This window comes from Palaemon carinicauda, chromosome 35 (genome assembly GCF_036898095.1).
Source record: "Palaemon carinicauda isolate YSFRI2023 chromosome 35, ASM3689809v2, whole genome shotgun sequence".
Lineage (NCBI taxonomy): Eukaryota > Metazoa > Arthropoda > Malacostraca > Decapoda > Palaemonidae > Palaemon > Palaemon carinicauda.
This window is the reverse complement of record NC_090759.1, coordinates 40,122,985-40,137,847: the sequence shown is the minus strand read 5'-3', so window position 1 is coordinate 40,137,847 and position 14,863 is coordinate 40,122,985. Positions and strand designations below refer to the sequence as shown.

The 14,863-nt window shown below is 41.8% G+C and overlaps 1 protein-coding gene across 1 annotated transcript in view; it reads left to right on the top strand.

Moving 5' to 3' along the window:
• The window catches only part of LOC137627243 (SH3 domain-binding protein 5-like), a 244,119-nt gene that overhangs the window by 172,806 nt on the left and 56,450 nt on the right, over positions 1 to 14,863 (top strand). Inside the window, exon 5 of the mRNA XM_068358324.1 lies at positions 12,468 to 12,629. Coding sequence (XP_068214425.1) covers positions 12,468 to 12,629 — 162 coding nt within the window. The remainder of the gene's footprint in view (positions 1 to 12,467; positions 12,630 to 14,863) is intronic.

The window sequence follows — 14,863 nt, the reverse complement described above, 5'->3', positions numbered from 1 at the left end:
TTGAATATACTTACCCGATGATCATGAATTTAAGGACCCTCCCTTCCTCCCCATAGAGAACCAGTGGACCGAGGAGAAAATTGAGTTCTTGTTGACAAGAAGTACTTGAGTACCTGCTCACAGATGGCGCTGTTGTGTACACCCCCACCTGTATAGCGATCGCTGGCGTATCCCGACCGTAGATTTCTGTCGGGCAACAGAGTTGACAGCTACATGATCATCGGGTAAGTATATTCAAAAATTTATTTTACTAATGAAAATAACATTTTACTTAATTTTTCTTAGGACTTCCAAATGAAATTTTTTCTTTATGACGCTGCCTGAAACGACGGCGTCATAAAGTACGCTCAGTAAACAACCACGCTCAGTAAACAAACGAAGGCATTTAACGCGCATGATGAAAGTGATAAATAATGATATTACAGTAAAAGCTTTTAGGAAATATGTTATTACAAATATTATTTACCGTATCTATATAGAATCATACATACGTAGCAAAGCAGGAAAACAATTTATTACAAATATTTTACTTTATCATATTACAGTAGTTGTATAATACTGTAAAGTTCAGTACAGTATTTTGTTGTTATAGTTGTGGCGATGAAATTCTCACGAAACAAAAACACGGCATTCGATTACAACAGCTGATTCATTCTCTCTCTCTCTCTCTCTCTCTCTCTCTCTCTCTCTCTCTCTCTCTCTCTCTCTCTCTCTCTTTCTCTTCGTGTTATACAATACTTACATAAAGATAAAGAAACTAAAATTAGTTTTCTTAGTGTCAATTAAATACGAAACGAAAAAATTATGCCGATTTTATATCTTTCAATCGTAGCTAAAAATACGGCATCCGATTTCATTAGCAAACCACTATTTTTTGGGAATCATCATTTTATTCTAGAAAATTGCTACTCTTAAATAGTTAATTGCACATTAGGAAGCGTGTACTTTTGTTTTTAAATTTCGGGGGTGTTTTAAAAATTGAGTATTGTTGACTTCTTTTTTTTTTTACTTTTGGCTGTGATTAGATCAACTGACGTCTAGCTGCCGCTCTTGAGATCGTACGAATACACTAACAAAGTATCGTTTATACCATTTCTTAACTTATTCAAACCGTCTATACAGTTGATATTACATAAGCACCAATGTGTTATAACCTATCAAATTTTTTTGTTTATTACATTTAAAACAACACACACACACACTCTCTCTCTCTCTCTCTCTCTCTCTCTCTCTCTCTCTCTCTCTCTCTCTCTCTCTCTCTCTTTCTCTCTCTCTCTCTCTCATGTTATACAATACTTACATATAGATGAAGAAACTAAAATTAGTTTTCTTAGTGTCAATTAAATACGAAACGAAAATGTTATGCCGAGTCTACATCCATTTCAATCGTAGCTAAAAATACGGCATCCGATTTCATCAGCAAAACACTATTTTTGGGGAAACATCATTTTATTCTAGAAAATTGCTACTCTTTAAATAGTTAATTGCACATTAAGAAAGCGTGTACTTTTGTTTTTAAATTTCGGGTGTGTTTTAAAAATCGAGTATTTTTTACTTCTTTTTCTTTTACTTTTGGCTGTGATTAGATCAGCTGACGTCTAGCTGCCGCTCTTGAGAGTGTACGAATACACTAAAAAAGTATCGTTTATACCATTTCTTAACTTATTCAAATCGTCTATACAGTTGATATTACATAAGCACCAATGTGTTATAACCTATCAAATTTTTTTGTTTATTACATTTAAAACAACACACACACACACTCTCTCTCTCTCTCTCTCTCTCTCTCTCTCTCTCTCTCTCTCTCTCTCTCTCTCTCTCTCTCTCTCTCTCTCTCTCTCTCTCTCTCTCTCTCTCTCTCTCTCTCTCATGTTATACAATACTTACATATAGATGAAGAAACTAAAATTAGTTTTCTTAGTGTCAATTAAATACGAAACGAAAATGTTATGCCGAGTCTACATCCATTTCAATCGTAGCTAAAAATACGGCATCCGATTTCATCAGCAAAACACTATTTTTGGGGAAACATCATTTTATTCTAGAAAATTGCTACTCTTTAAATAGTTAATTGCACATTAAGAAAGCGTGTACTTTTGTTTTTAAATTTCGGGTGTGTTTTAAAAATCGAGTATTTTTTACTTCTTTTTCTTTTACTTTTGGCTGTGATTAGATCAGCTGACGTCTAGCTGCCGCTCTTGAGAGTGTACGAATACACTAACAAAGTATCGTTTATACCATTTCTTAACTTATTCAAATCGTCTACAGTACAGTATACAGTTGATATTACATAAGTACCAATGTGTTATAACCTATCAAATCTTTTTGTTTATTACATTTAAAACAACACTCCCTCTCTCTCTCTCTCTCTCTCTCTTGGGGCTACTTTTCACTACCTCCCATTCCTTACCTCTCTGTATCTCTCTAACAAATGATATCTTTGTTGCTCCTCAAAGTTTCATTTATATTGAAAATCAATTATGATTAAATTTTCCTTACTTTCTCCAATCTCGCACCATCGGTCACATCGCGGTATTTTTGAAATTTCCGGAAAATCCGCGATATATGTATATACATGCGTTATGAAAAAAATCCGCGAAGTGGTGAATCCGCGATGGTCGAACTGCGAAGTAGCGAGGGATCACTGTACATACATACATACACTATACCAAAGGCACTTCCCCCAATTTTGGGGGTAGCCGACATCAACAATGAAACAAAAAAAAAAAAAAGGGGGGACCTCTACTCTCTACGTTCCTCCAACCTAACCAGGGACTCAACCGAGTTCAGCTGGTACTGCTAAGGTGCCACAGCCCAACCTCCCATAACATATTTGGAGATAATTTGTATTTTTCCTAGCATACAAACCTGGAGCTATTTATACAAATTGTCTTGCCACCCTGTCCCCCCATGAGTCCTACCAGAAAGCAAAAGTGGTTACTCAGCCGACTGGTGTGAGTGAGCGGGGTAGCCGGTCTACCTCACCCCCAAACGCTAACTAGCGAATTGGGGTAGTTATCCCACACTAAAATTGTCTTGGCTTGTCTTTCAGCTTCGCCGAAAAGTAATACCCTTATAAATAGCTCCAGGTTTGTATGCTATGAAAAATAGAAATTAATTCCAAATATTTTTTTTTTCAGATCTGGTGCTTGATTATAAAGCTTAGGAAATTATTTATGTCTTGTTGTAACAAAACTATTCTTGGTTTCCCGACACTTCGTAACTTTATCTTCTAAATTTGGTATTTACATTTAATTATGTGATTTGCACATTCATAAGTCCCCATTAGATTTCCTTTTTGTTTTCTCCTGTTTTGGTCTTAGCTTTCATCAATTCCAAACAGAATATCGTGTGTTTTCTCGTCTTCATTTACAGTTTATTTTGTTGAGTTAGGGAGGGAAACTGACCATTATGTATTGTAATAGCTCAAAAAATTATCAGGGCTATCGCTGGCGTACACAGAGAACACGCACTGAATGTCAAAACTTGTGGCAAGGAAAGGGTGGTTTGTTCTGACGCAAAAATACAAATCTTCCGCTATTTACTATGGAGTATTTATTTTGTCGAAGCTGAAACCAGCTGATGAACTTTTTGTCAGGGTATAACTACCCTCCATTAGTTAGTTAGTGGGGTAGGCTAGCCCCCCCCCCCCCCTGCTTCCACCAGTAGTAGCGACTAACCGTCACTTTTTAATTTGGCTCGTTAGAGTAAAGACATAGTGTTTTCACTTCCACCAAATCTTTAAACCAGTTTACGATTAATAAAAGCAACTGGCCTAAAGCTTAATAAAAAGTCCTTTTCCTTTCAGAGCTGCCTTCCTTGCGGCTCACGTGTTCCCCCATGCAAGACAAGGTAGCAAGAAGTCATTGGCCTCAGCTTCTGCTTGCCCTGATGTTCGTTCTGCTTTGGCGGGCGGGCTCGAGTAGTTTTTATTATTATTATTATTGTTATTATTATTATTACTTGCTAAGCTACAACCCTAGTTGGAAAAGCAGAATGCTATAAGCCCAGGGGCCCAACAGGGAAAATAGCCCAGTGAGGAAAGGAAACAAGGAAAAATAAAATATTTCAAGAACAGGGACAATAAAATAAATATTTCCTACATAAACTATAAAAATTAAAAAAAATAAAACAGAAGAAAAATGAGATGGTATAGTTTGCCCGACTGTACCCTCGAGCAAGAGAACTCTAACCCAAGACAGTGGAAGAGCATGGTACAGAGGCTATGGCACTACCTAAGGCCAGAGAACAATGGTTTGATTTTGGAGTGTCGTCCTCCTAGAAGAGCTGCTTACCAAAGCTAGAGAGTCTCTTCTACCCTTCGCAAAAGGAAAGTGGCCACTGAACAATTACAGTGCAGTAGTTAAACCCGTGGGTGAAGAAGAATTGTTTTGTAGTCTCAGTGTTGTTAGGTGTATGAAGACATAGAATCTGTAAAGAATAGGCCAGACTATTCGGAGAACGTGTAGGCAAGGGGAAAGTGAACCGTAACCAGAGAGAAGGATCCAATAAAGTACTGTCTGGCCAGTTAAGGACCCAATAACTCTCTAGCGGTAGTATCTCAATGGGTGGCTGGTGCCCTGGTCAACCTACCACCTACTAGAATTCCCCGGAGTGACTTGTTGGGTAACCCTTTCAGGGCTAAACCCAGAAACGAACTTCGGCTACATTTCACAGGCAATATTCGCTTTTGCCCTTCAACTTGAGCTTAGCTTTTTGACGGAATGCAGAGAGGGCTGCCCAGAGGTTTGCCTCCAGGTGTTGGATAATTTTCCCTTTTGAGGGAAAGTTAACCTCCACCAGGTGTTGAGCAACTTTCCCCTCTGAGGGAGAGTTCCTCCACCAGCCACTGCCCAGCAATCTCCTTGCTTGCAGGGAGAATTGCAGACAGCAGCAACAGAGGTTGATCACCTCTCCTGTCTGCTGGAGAGATGCCTTCATCTGTGTGGTTTCCCCCTTTGGGCGGATTCCTCCGGCGGAAATTGGATTCGTCCATGCCCCTCCCTTGTTCTTCGGAGCTGGTCGACAGAGGAGTTGGGTGATTGTTTGCTGTTCCTATTCATTGCCACCGTACCCTCAGGGCATGAAACAAGTCTTGCTGCATCTTCTCTCTGGAATCTTTGTCGCAGATGCTGACAACTGTTGGCCGCCTCCTCTCCCATCGAAGATTCTCTAGGCCTTAACTCAAAGAGGTTATTGTCACATCATACCTTTGGGCACAACATAGCTCATGGAGCTCTGTGAAGCCAAGTTCTTCATGACCTGCGCCTCATGGCTTCAACCTCTTTATCATTCCCTTCTGAGGGGATGACAGAAGGCTACTCACCGCCCCCGTTTGGGGGGGTAGGATCAGGAAGGAGTTTGGTTTCGCAGAGAAGTTATGAGCAGTGTTGCGCACCCACCCACTGAGTTCTAGCAAGGTGGGTGGGTGGGCGAGCTCTTATGCCTGACAAAGTTCTGCGAGCAACCCATGTTGTGTTCTTAGTACCTATGGCAGGTTGACGAAACCATACTAACCAGCGCTAGCGTGCTCTATTCCTGTAGCGCACTGAGCTTCATTTTGCTGTTTTCTCTAGTGCCCTCTACTTTGGTAGCTAGCGGAACTTCAGCTTACTGTTACCACAAGTGAGCGCTACTTTAGTAGTGCACACTCACTGGGTCTAGCTGTAAAGGTAAGATTCAGTGATCTCCTCACCGACATCCGTTGATTCTCGCTGACGATTGCAAGTGCTTTCCAGCCGGCATTCGTTGATTCTCGCTGACGATTGCAAGTGCTTTCCAGCCAGCATTCGTTGATTCTCAGCAGCGATTGCTTCTTCACTGGAGAGCCAATACGAACCTGCTTATTGTTTGTGTTCTTAGCGTTCTGGGCCAACAAACCTTTGCTGCAAGACAACACTTCTTCATGGGAAACTCTCCTCCCTGAGGTTTAAAGAACGACAGGTGTTTGTTAAAACTCTATAAAAAGGCTGAAACAAAGTCTTTCGCTGGTGCATGCGTTCTCACCTAGACAAAACCTCAGGGTTATTGCCACAAATATGGTTTACTAACGATTACTTGAATATGCCACATGCAGCCATTGTGCCTCTGGGCACATCGAGTTCTCATTAGATGACGAATTTCATTCTTATATGTAGTAGGTTGGCCAGGGCACCAGCCGCCCGTTGAGATACTACCGCTAGAGAGTTAGGGGGTCCTTTGACTGCCCAGACAGTACCATATTGGATCCTTCTCTCTGGTTACGGTTCTTTCCCTTTGCCTACACAGCCACCGAATAGTCTGGCCTATTCTTTACAGATTCTCCTCTGTCCTCATACACCTGACAACACTGAGATTACTAAACAATTCTTCTTCACCCCAGGGGTTAACTACGGCAATGTAATTGTTCAGTGGCTACTTTCCTCTTGGTAAGGGTAGAAGAGACACTTTAGCTATGGTAAGCAGCTCTTCTAGGAGAAGGACACTCCAAAATCAAACCATTGTTCTCTAGTCTTGGGTAGTGCTATAGCCTCTGTACCATGGCCTTCCACTGTCTTGGGATAGAGTTCTCTTGCTTGAGGGTACACTCAGGCACACTGTTGTATCTAGTTTCTCTTTCTCTTGTTTTGTTGAAGTTTTTATTGTTTATATAGGAAATATTTATTTAAATGTTACTATTCTTAAGATATTTTATTTTTCCATGTTTCCTTTCCTCACTGAGCTATTTTCCCTGTTGGGGCCCCTGGGCTTATAGCATCCTGCTTTTCCAACTAGGGTTGTAGCTTAGCATTTAATAATAATAATAATAATAATTGGAGCACAATCCTTCGGGGCTATTTCCTCGGGCTGTTTCCTTGGGGAATCAATAGCTCTTCCGAGCACTTGCACAACGAGATGTGAGACATACCCATACAAAATTATTTTCTTAGCCTCAAGTCTAAAGGGAACAGTACTGTATTAGGTTCTGCTTATGTTTACGAATTATAGCAAGCCCCGCCCTTAAGGTGGCCAAACAAACGTTGTCAGCTTCTCAAAATGTTTATGAACATTAGGAACCCGGCCAGACAAACGTTGTCAGCCTATTATTATGTTTATGAATTTTAGCAAGCTCCGCTCACAAGGTGGGCAGGCAAACCAATATGGGTATGATGGCTACTCTAGCTGTATGTTTTGCTTTTTTTGTACTCGCATTTCAAGAATGCTACAGCTAGTCGACGATTAAATTCCTTGGGCAATAATGTGATTCGTCGCACATATATCATTCATGCAAGCGGGCTTAGACTCTTTTTCAAACATTTACCTGGAGTCAAAGAAGTTCCTCATGCACAATCACACTCAGGTATGTGCATGCGAACAAGTGATCTTTCTGCTGACAAGGACTATAAATCATCTTACAATTATAACTCCGTTGTAATAAATCATTAGTTTGATGGCCACATTCCTTACAGGAAATCAGGATATGTATTAGGCTACCCTTCTACCTTCTAGTAACCAGACATAGGTAGTCTACCCACAAGTTGACTCTGCCTTCATCCGGGGCAGATTCTTCTTAACTTTCCGATCGAATGTCTTATTTTTTTTTCTAAATATTTAGACTCCAATAACTTCACATAAGAGAATCTGTTTTCCAGGAAGGGAACATTCAAAACATATGCCAGTTTTAATGTTAGAAACTAAGAAATACAAACGTTTTTGCTATTCACATGAAGGAGGAGGTATCTATTGCGAGCGTTTATCCATGTTTTCCAACCAAGTTCCAGATACAATTATAATTCGGGATACGCCCCATGACACTCTCCGTATTCGGTCTGTACAGTGGCAGCTGAAGACATTCTGGTCTCAGCAGAGAGACCCACCGAGTACCCTAGTACTAGTGGAACCCGAGCAGAAGAGAGACCCGAGTTGGTTGGTGTTAGACACCAACCTCCTCAAATTAGTAGATCTTCTCTCTCCTCCCCTGGATTTGTTACTCTTCACAGGCACATCGAAGGAAGGGTGGTGGCTCATCTATTACACCTGACGGCATCCGGGCTTTGGTCCGAATCCGAAAGGTGGTGCCACATAAACCTCCTGGAAATGAAAGCATCCTACCTGGTCCTCAAGGGCTTCCATGAGTTCCTTTCAGAGGCATTACATAGCACTGATAAGTGACAACATTACAGTAGTGTCCCACATAATTTACAAGGTTATAACTTCACAGCACCTATGGCCTAGCTGTGAAAATCCTCATATGGGTGGAAGAAAATTCGGTAGCCTTAACAGCCTGCTTCATCCCGGGCAAAAACATGCTGGAGGACAATCTGAGCAAGACTCAGTTGGCTCTGAATGGCCTTTGAATCAACAAATAGCCAATAAAGTCTTGACTTTGTGAGGTTCTCTGACAATCGACCTGTTCACGACGTTTTTCAACCGGAAACTAACGCCGTATTGCTCACCAGTACCGGACCCACAAGTGTTCTGGCAGGACCTTTTCCAACACCCATGGGACAGAATGGACATCTATGGGTTCGCCCTTCTGTCTAGTAAGGAGGCTATTGAACAAGGTGAGGGGATCACAAGATCTACCAAGAATCTCATAGCTCCGCTGTGGCATCATGGAGAATAGTTTCCCGACCTTCTGCATCTGCTCACAGAGGTACCGAAAGATATTCCATCAAGCAATACCTTCTCTACGTCTTCACATCTCGAGGTTATCCAGCAACTCCTCGCAGAGAAACTGTTGCTAAGCACATGGCAAGATACCTCCGGAAGTCGTAGTCTACAGTGTACAAAGTGAAGTGTTCCGTCTTTTGTGGTTGGTGTCGTGGATGGGGTTATCTCTCCACTCAGTGCCTCGATACCAACAGTAGCACAGTTTCTACTTTACCTCTGGGCGGAAAAAACTATTCGGGGTCGCCTATGAAAGGCTTTTGCTCAGCTTTGAGCTTTGTCTTTGAACTGAATAGAGTTAACACTTCTCCTCAATGAAATTGTCACTCGAACGGAATTTTGAGCATTCCTGCCCTCAGTCGGAAGTTAGACCACCTCCTCGGAACATTGTTTAGGTCTCCCGTTCATTAAAAGGAGGCCCTTATGAGCCTCTTCGTCAAGCCTTAGACAATGACTTGACCTTAAAGATGGCTTTTTTTTCTAGCCCTGCCCTCTGCAAAGAGAATCGGCGTGCTACATGGTCTTTCGTATGAGTGTCTCCGTTATGTAACAGACAATCCTGATCAACTGTTACTATGCTCCGTAAGGGCACTGAGGTTATATCTTAGGAGAATTGAGAAGAGCTCGTCCCAATATCAATAAGCTCTTCGTTAGTACTGGGAAAACTATGAGGAGAATCACGAAAAATTCTATCTCCTTATGGATCCGGTGGGTAATAGAAAGAGTATTGGCTTTAGACTGCTCGCTGTTGAGCAAACACCCCCATGCACACAATGTCAGGAGAGTAAGTACTTCCCTGGCATTCGCTAAGAATTTTTCAGTCTGGCAGGTACTACAAGAGGGTAAGTGGGAACGTCAAACAACGTTCACTGCCCACTACCTACAAGACATAACCCACAGGAACCTAAACATATTTTCAATAGGTCCTGAGTTGTCTGCTCAAAACGTGATCTAAAGGCCTTGAGGGAGAAATAGCAGAGGTCCGAGGGTGGACATCACTTGCAACTAAGTCTAGGGTGAATGTATGAGTGACTGGCCACTTCCTATTTCATCTTCCCCTCTATTGGGGCGCATCATCCAAGGGATTCTGCACAGCTGACCTCGTCTCTCTCTGCAGACATGTATTACGGTCTTTGGACAACCTGATATGTGTATATACGGTATTTATGACCCGGTCCTCCTGTCAGGGGGGAGTCGGGAAAAATTGTGACTTAGTAAAGGGCACAGCCCAAATGTGTACTAATTTGTTTACACACAATGTTCTTTTTTTCCAGCAATGATTGTCCAGGCCGTTATCCTATGATGATAACCTGGTGCAGGATCCCTCAAGGTCATCCTGTGCAAGGGGTTATCCCGGGACAGTTACCAGTCAGTTGGTTCACGGACTTCCACCCACCTAAAGTTGTCTCCATAATAAAGAGCGGAAGGTTTGTATTTTAGTGCCGGACAAATGACAAATTTGGAAACAATGTATTTTTCCTAGCAATACAAACCTGGAGCTATTTACACATACTGTACCTGTCAGCACATAACTCCCTGGAAGTCCTGCTACAATTACAAAAGTGACAGTTAGTTACTAGTGTTGGGGGGGGGGGGTCTAGCCTACCCCACTAACTAGCAGTGGGTAGTTATACCCACACAAAAAGCATATTGGCTGATTTCAGCTTCGCCGAAATGAATACTCCATAGTAAAGAGCTCCAGGTTTGTATTGCTAGGAAAAATATGAATAGTTTCCAAATTTGTCATATTGCTTTGGCCAATCAGTGCTCAGATAGCCTGTGATGTCATGACAATATGGCGGCCACTCCTGTGACTTTGGCCAATTAGCACTTGGATCACTTATGATGTCTTGCCAAATCGCTGAGTGAATTACTCATATCTCGACTAATCAACAAAGTGAATTTGCTCACTGATGGAGCCTGTGCTATTTGAATTTCTCGACCAACCAGGATATGCTATAGCAGTCATTTAGAGCGAGATAGCGTATTTTGGCAGCTTTTAAGTATGCGCGATAGTGGTAAAATACTATAGCAGAGGGTTAAGTGCAATAGCTAAATTTTAGTTTACATCTGGAAAGAAAATCTTTGCTCATTGTCAGCAGTGAAAGGCTGTTCCTCAGCCTTAAGCGAGATCTTTATGCTGAAAGTTATTTCTCTGCGGTGGAGCTTTTATGCTCATACAAAGTTTTGAGCAGGGCCATCCTCCATTAGAAATGAGACCACCAGATGGGAATATTGTCAAAGTACATTGTTCTTCAATGGTGGCACCTGATAAGCCGTTGATTCTAGCCTCCGGTAGAAACTGCACCCCTAAACGATCTTTGTGCTTACCTCAGTCTCGGCCAAACGGATTAACGAGCAGCATGGTCTCTTCTATTAGGTCTCCCAATCCAAACAGATGGGGGGAGGTCTCTCCTTCCCTAAATTTGTGCCAAACACAAGATATGTCAATTCCTGATCCCAGGTTTTATTTTTCAGATCATGATCCTTAGAGAGGTGACCTATGATCCTGATGTGTTGCATGTGTGTCATATGAAGGCGCTGCAGCGATACCTCAAAAACAGGCACGCAGTCCAAACACACTTGCAACACCTTTTGTCAGCATGGGAAGGGTAAAGAAATAGGTGACCAGAAGCAGTTTCTTTATAGCTAAGAGAGGTCATTGTCTGGATGTGATTGCCACTCACTTTTCTCTCCAGGAAGAGCTCTTATTAGAGCACACAATGTCAGGAGGGTAAGTACCACCATGACATTTAAGAAGAATCTCTCTCTGAGGCAGATACTACAGGCAGGGGTGTGGAAACATCTGGCAATGTTTGCTGCCCATCATCTGTGGTATTCAACCTTCGGGTCATGAGACGTTTTTTCCTAGGCCTGTAGTAGCTTCATGGTGGTATAGCTTCTTCGGGTCTACTCACAGGACCATTAGCATTGGATTGAGGGCAGAGGTTAGTATGAGGCTGGGGTTAAGGAAAGAACGACACTCCTTTCCTTTCCTTTCAGTCTTCCTCTTTCTTGGATACAGCATCGCAAAACTTACCTTTCCAGCTGGTGCACGAGGTGTAAGAAGCCTAAAATTCACAGACATACAAGGTCTAAGCTTAGGAAACCTGGTATTAGTTTTCCAGGTATTTGGATTGAGGACTTCCTCCTGCCCAAGAATGAGTCTCCTATGAAAAGGATGAAGGTTTGTATTTGTGCGAGATCAAATGACGAATGTGGAAGTACTGTGATTCGTATTTTTTCTAACTTTATAAACCCGAGTCCTTTACTTGTACATTATTGCCATCACCAACCCCTTAGAAAGTCCAGGCTGCAATCAAAGTGACTGCTAAGTGAAAAAACAGGGTTCGAGAGGGGTTTCTCTTTAACCAACCAGAACCACCGGCGAACTACTTGCACCTCGTTATAAAGTTTTAAATGCCGAATTACAGCCTTGCAGTTATCATTCTCTTATATGAAAGACTACGGTTTGTAAACTAAGGAAAATACAAATGACTTCCAAATTCATAATTTTTTAAATGTTAATGTTGAGAAGTTTCAGAAATGTCCACCGTTTAACAAAGCCCCTCGCTGAAAATATGGAATTCCACTGCCAGGCACATTTTTTAGGTTTTACCTAACTCATCTTGGCACAATAACTATTAGAGATAGGACTTTGCAACTTGTTTATCATATGATATATGATTTTGCCAAATATTCATGTGTATACAGTAATTATTAAAAGATAAGTGGTGGTAACTGGATGTAATGGCACTTAAGGAAGTAGAATGATTAGAATGTACAATACCTCCAATGGCACTCAAAGGGTTGATATTATAAAAATATTGTTTTCATAGATTTCAGAAGAGATTCATGAGCAGCGTAGGTGTCGTTTACCACGAGAACCAGGTGTTGGGGCAGAATTGACTCCTCCAGAAATTTCTGATGATCCAGTTTTTTCTCCCAAAAGTGCCAAATCTTTCACACCACTTGAAGAAATGACTGCAAAGGAAGAGAAGGTATTTTGTTTTGTTTTTAATGTGATAAGAATCTGTAAAAGATATCTGATCAATTAATTTTGTATCATTGTCATCCTAGTGAGATGTAATACTGTAATGGAAAATTTTACACTTATCATTATGATAATGAGGATGCTAATTATCTGAACAGGTAGAAGTTACTGAATTCATTTGAGAGAAACCATCCTTAATGTGCTCTCTCTCTCTCTCTCTCTCTCTCTCTCTCTCTCTCTCTCTCTCTCTCTCTCTCTCTCTCTCTCTCTCTCTCTCTCTGTGTGTGTGTGTATATATATATATATATATATATATATATATATATATATATATATATATATATATCTTCGGTGAAGGCAGCAACAGCCAGTAATGAACACAAATTTCATAGTATGGATAGAGAAAGAGTAGTTCAAAATGTCCTTTTTTATCCCCAACGTTTCGTGATTCTTAATCACATTGTCCAGAGCTACAAATAAAACATATACAAAAGAATTAAGAAACAGGTAAAATATTTTACAAATTCATTCAAAACTATAAAAATCAGTTAAAATTTTAAATGAAAATTTAAAGAAAATAAAAGAAAAAAAGAAATATATATACATCAGACAAAGTAGTGGAACCAACCTCGCAAAAGCGTAGTGAGAAACTGTATGCCAACAAGAGTTGGAAAACAAACCACAGAAAACTATGACAAATATAACTGAATAGAAGAAGCTTGGGTATTTAACGACGGAACTAGTCGTTTGATCAATATGGATTCTAGAAGCGGTAAGTCATGGTTATTTGACACTTGAACAATGATGGTAAAATCTTTGTTATCAATATTTTGTTTGTAAATTTTAGCATGAATCCGAATATTAGAATGTTCAGGGTTGGATATTCTGCAACCAGTTCGATAGCTAACACCTCTATGGGAATCAATTCTGACCTTTAACAACCTCTTGGTAGATCCTACGTAGGTCCCAGAGTTACACTTTGGGCAATTATATTTATATACAACACCAGAGGACATATAAGGATTCAATCAATCTTTGAAGTGGAAAAGCGAGCCAATAGTGAGAGGGTTCTTAGGGATGAGTTGAACTTCCACAGCTGGGAAGTGTTGTTGGATAATTTCTGTAAACTTTCTCTTAAGGAAATCTTCATGGAGAAAAGGAAAATTTGCAAAAAAATTTAGTTTAGTGACTTTTATGTGTTTTTGGAGTCTGAGCCAACTTGTCATTCAATAATCTATTAAGAAGTTTAAAAAATATTTGTTCCAACACGGAGTACTTACCTGGAACTACTTTCTTAGGAGTATCTGGGATCTCCTCCCAACCGACCAGAATTTTGTGTAGTTTACCCTAACTCCGTTTTCTATGCGGGGGATCCTCTGGCGGAGTGATACACGCCATGAGGCGACCCGGGGTTAGAGAGCGTGTTCGCTCAGGTCTCGACCTCCAGTAAGTTTTCTGGTCGCGTCGTGATAACATCTCGCCGCGCTCTCCTAACCCAGTGCTACCCTTTGTGTCCCACGTGGTCCTCTTGTGTTCATACCTTACCTTATCCTACCCTTTCCCTCTTGTGTTCCTGTGTCTTGTGGTGCTGTACTGTTCGTTATGGAGCATCCCCGTCGTTGCCCCGGGCCTATGGCCGGTAAATCTTGTGGGACTTTTCTGTCCAAGCCGGAAGTCGACCCCCACTCCTTGTGTTAGTCGTGTAGGGGCAGTGTTTGTTCACCTGCAGCCACGTGTCTAGAGTGTGAATCCTGGAATGAAGTCCAGTGGGTGCGCTATGGCACCAAAGAGAAGAAGGCTACCAAGAGGTCGCCGAAGAAGCCAAGCATTGCCTCGCCTCTTGCTTCGCCCGATGCCTCTTCGGAGAGAGCTGCTCTGCCGCCTTCCCCTACCCAGAGTAGGGGACGAGGTAAGTCTGTTGCGGGGAAGCGGCCCATTGCTCTTCCCCAGGAGTCCGTGATGCCTGTTGGTGGGGATGTAGTGTTGGTTCAGGCAGGTGGGGGGCCTGAGGGAGGGAGGGGAGTGTGTTTGGGAGACGAGGGTCTGGTGCCAGCAGGTCCCGTCTCTACCGACGATCCTGTGTGGGGGAAGGCTGCCATAACCTCTTACCCCGCTTCATGGATCATCGTTTCAGGTACGTCAGCGGCCGGAGTAGATGCCGAGATGGAGGATTCACCGAGTTCGGACCCCCTCACGTGGGCACCGCCAAGGACACGATTCAGGACGCCCATGAGACTGGAG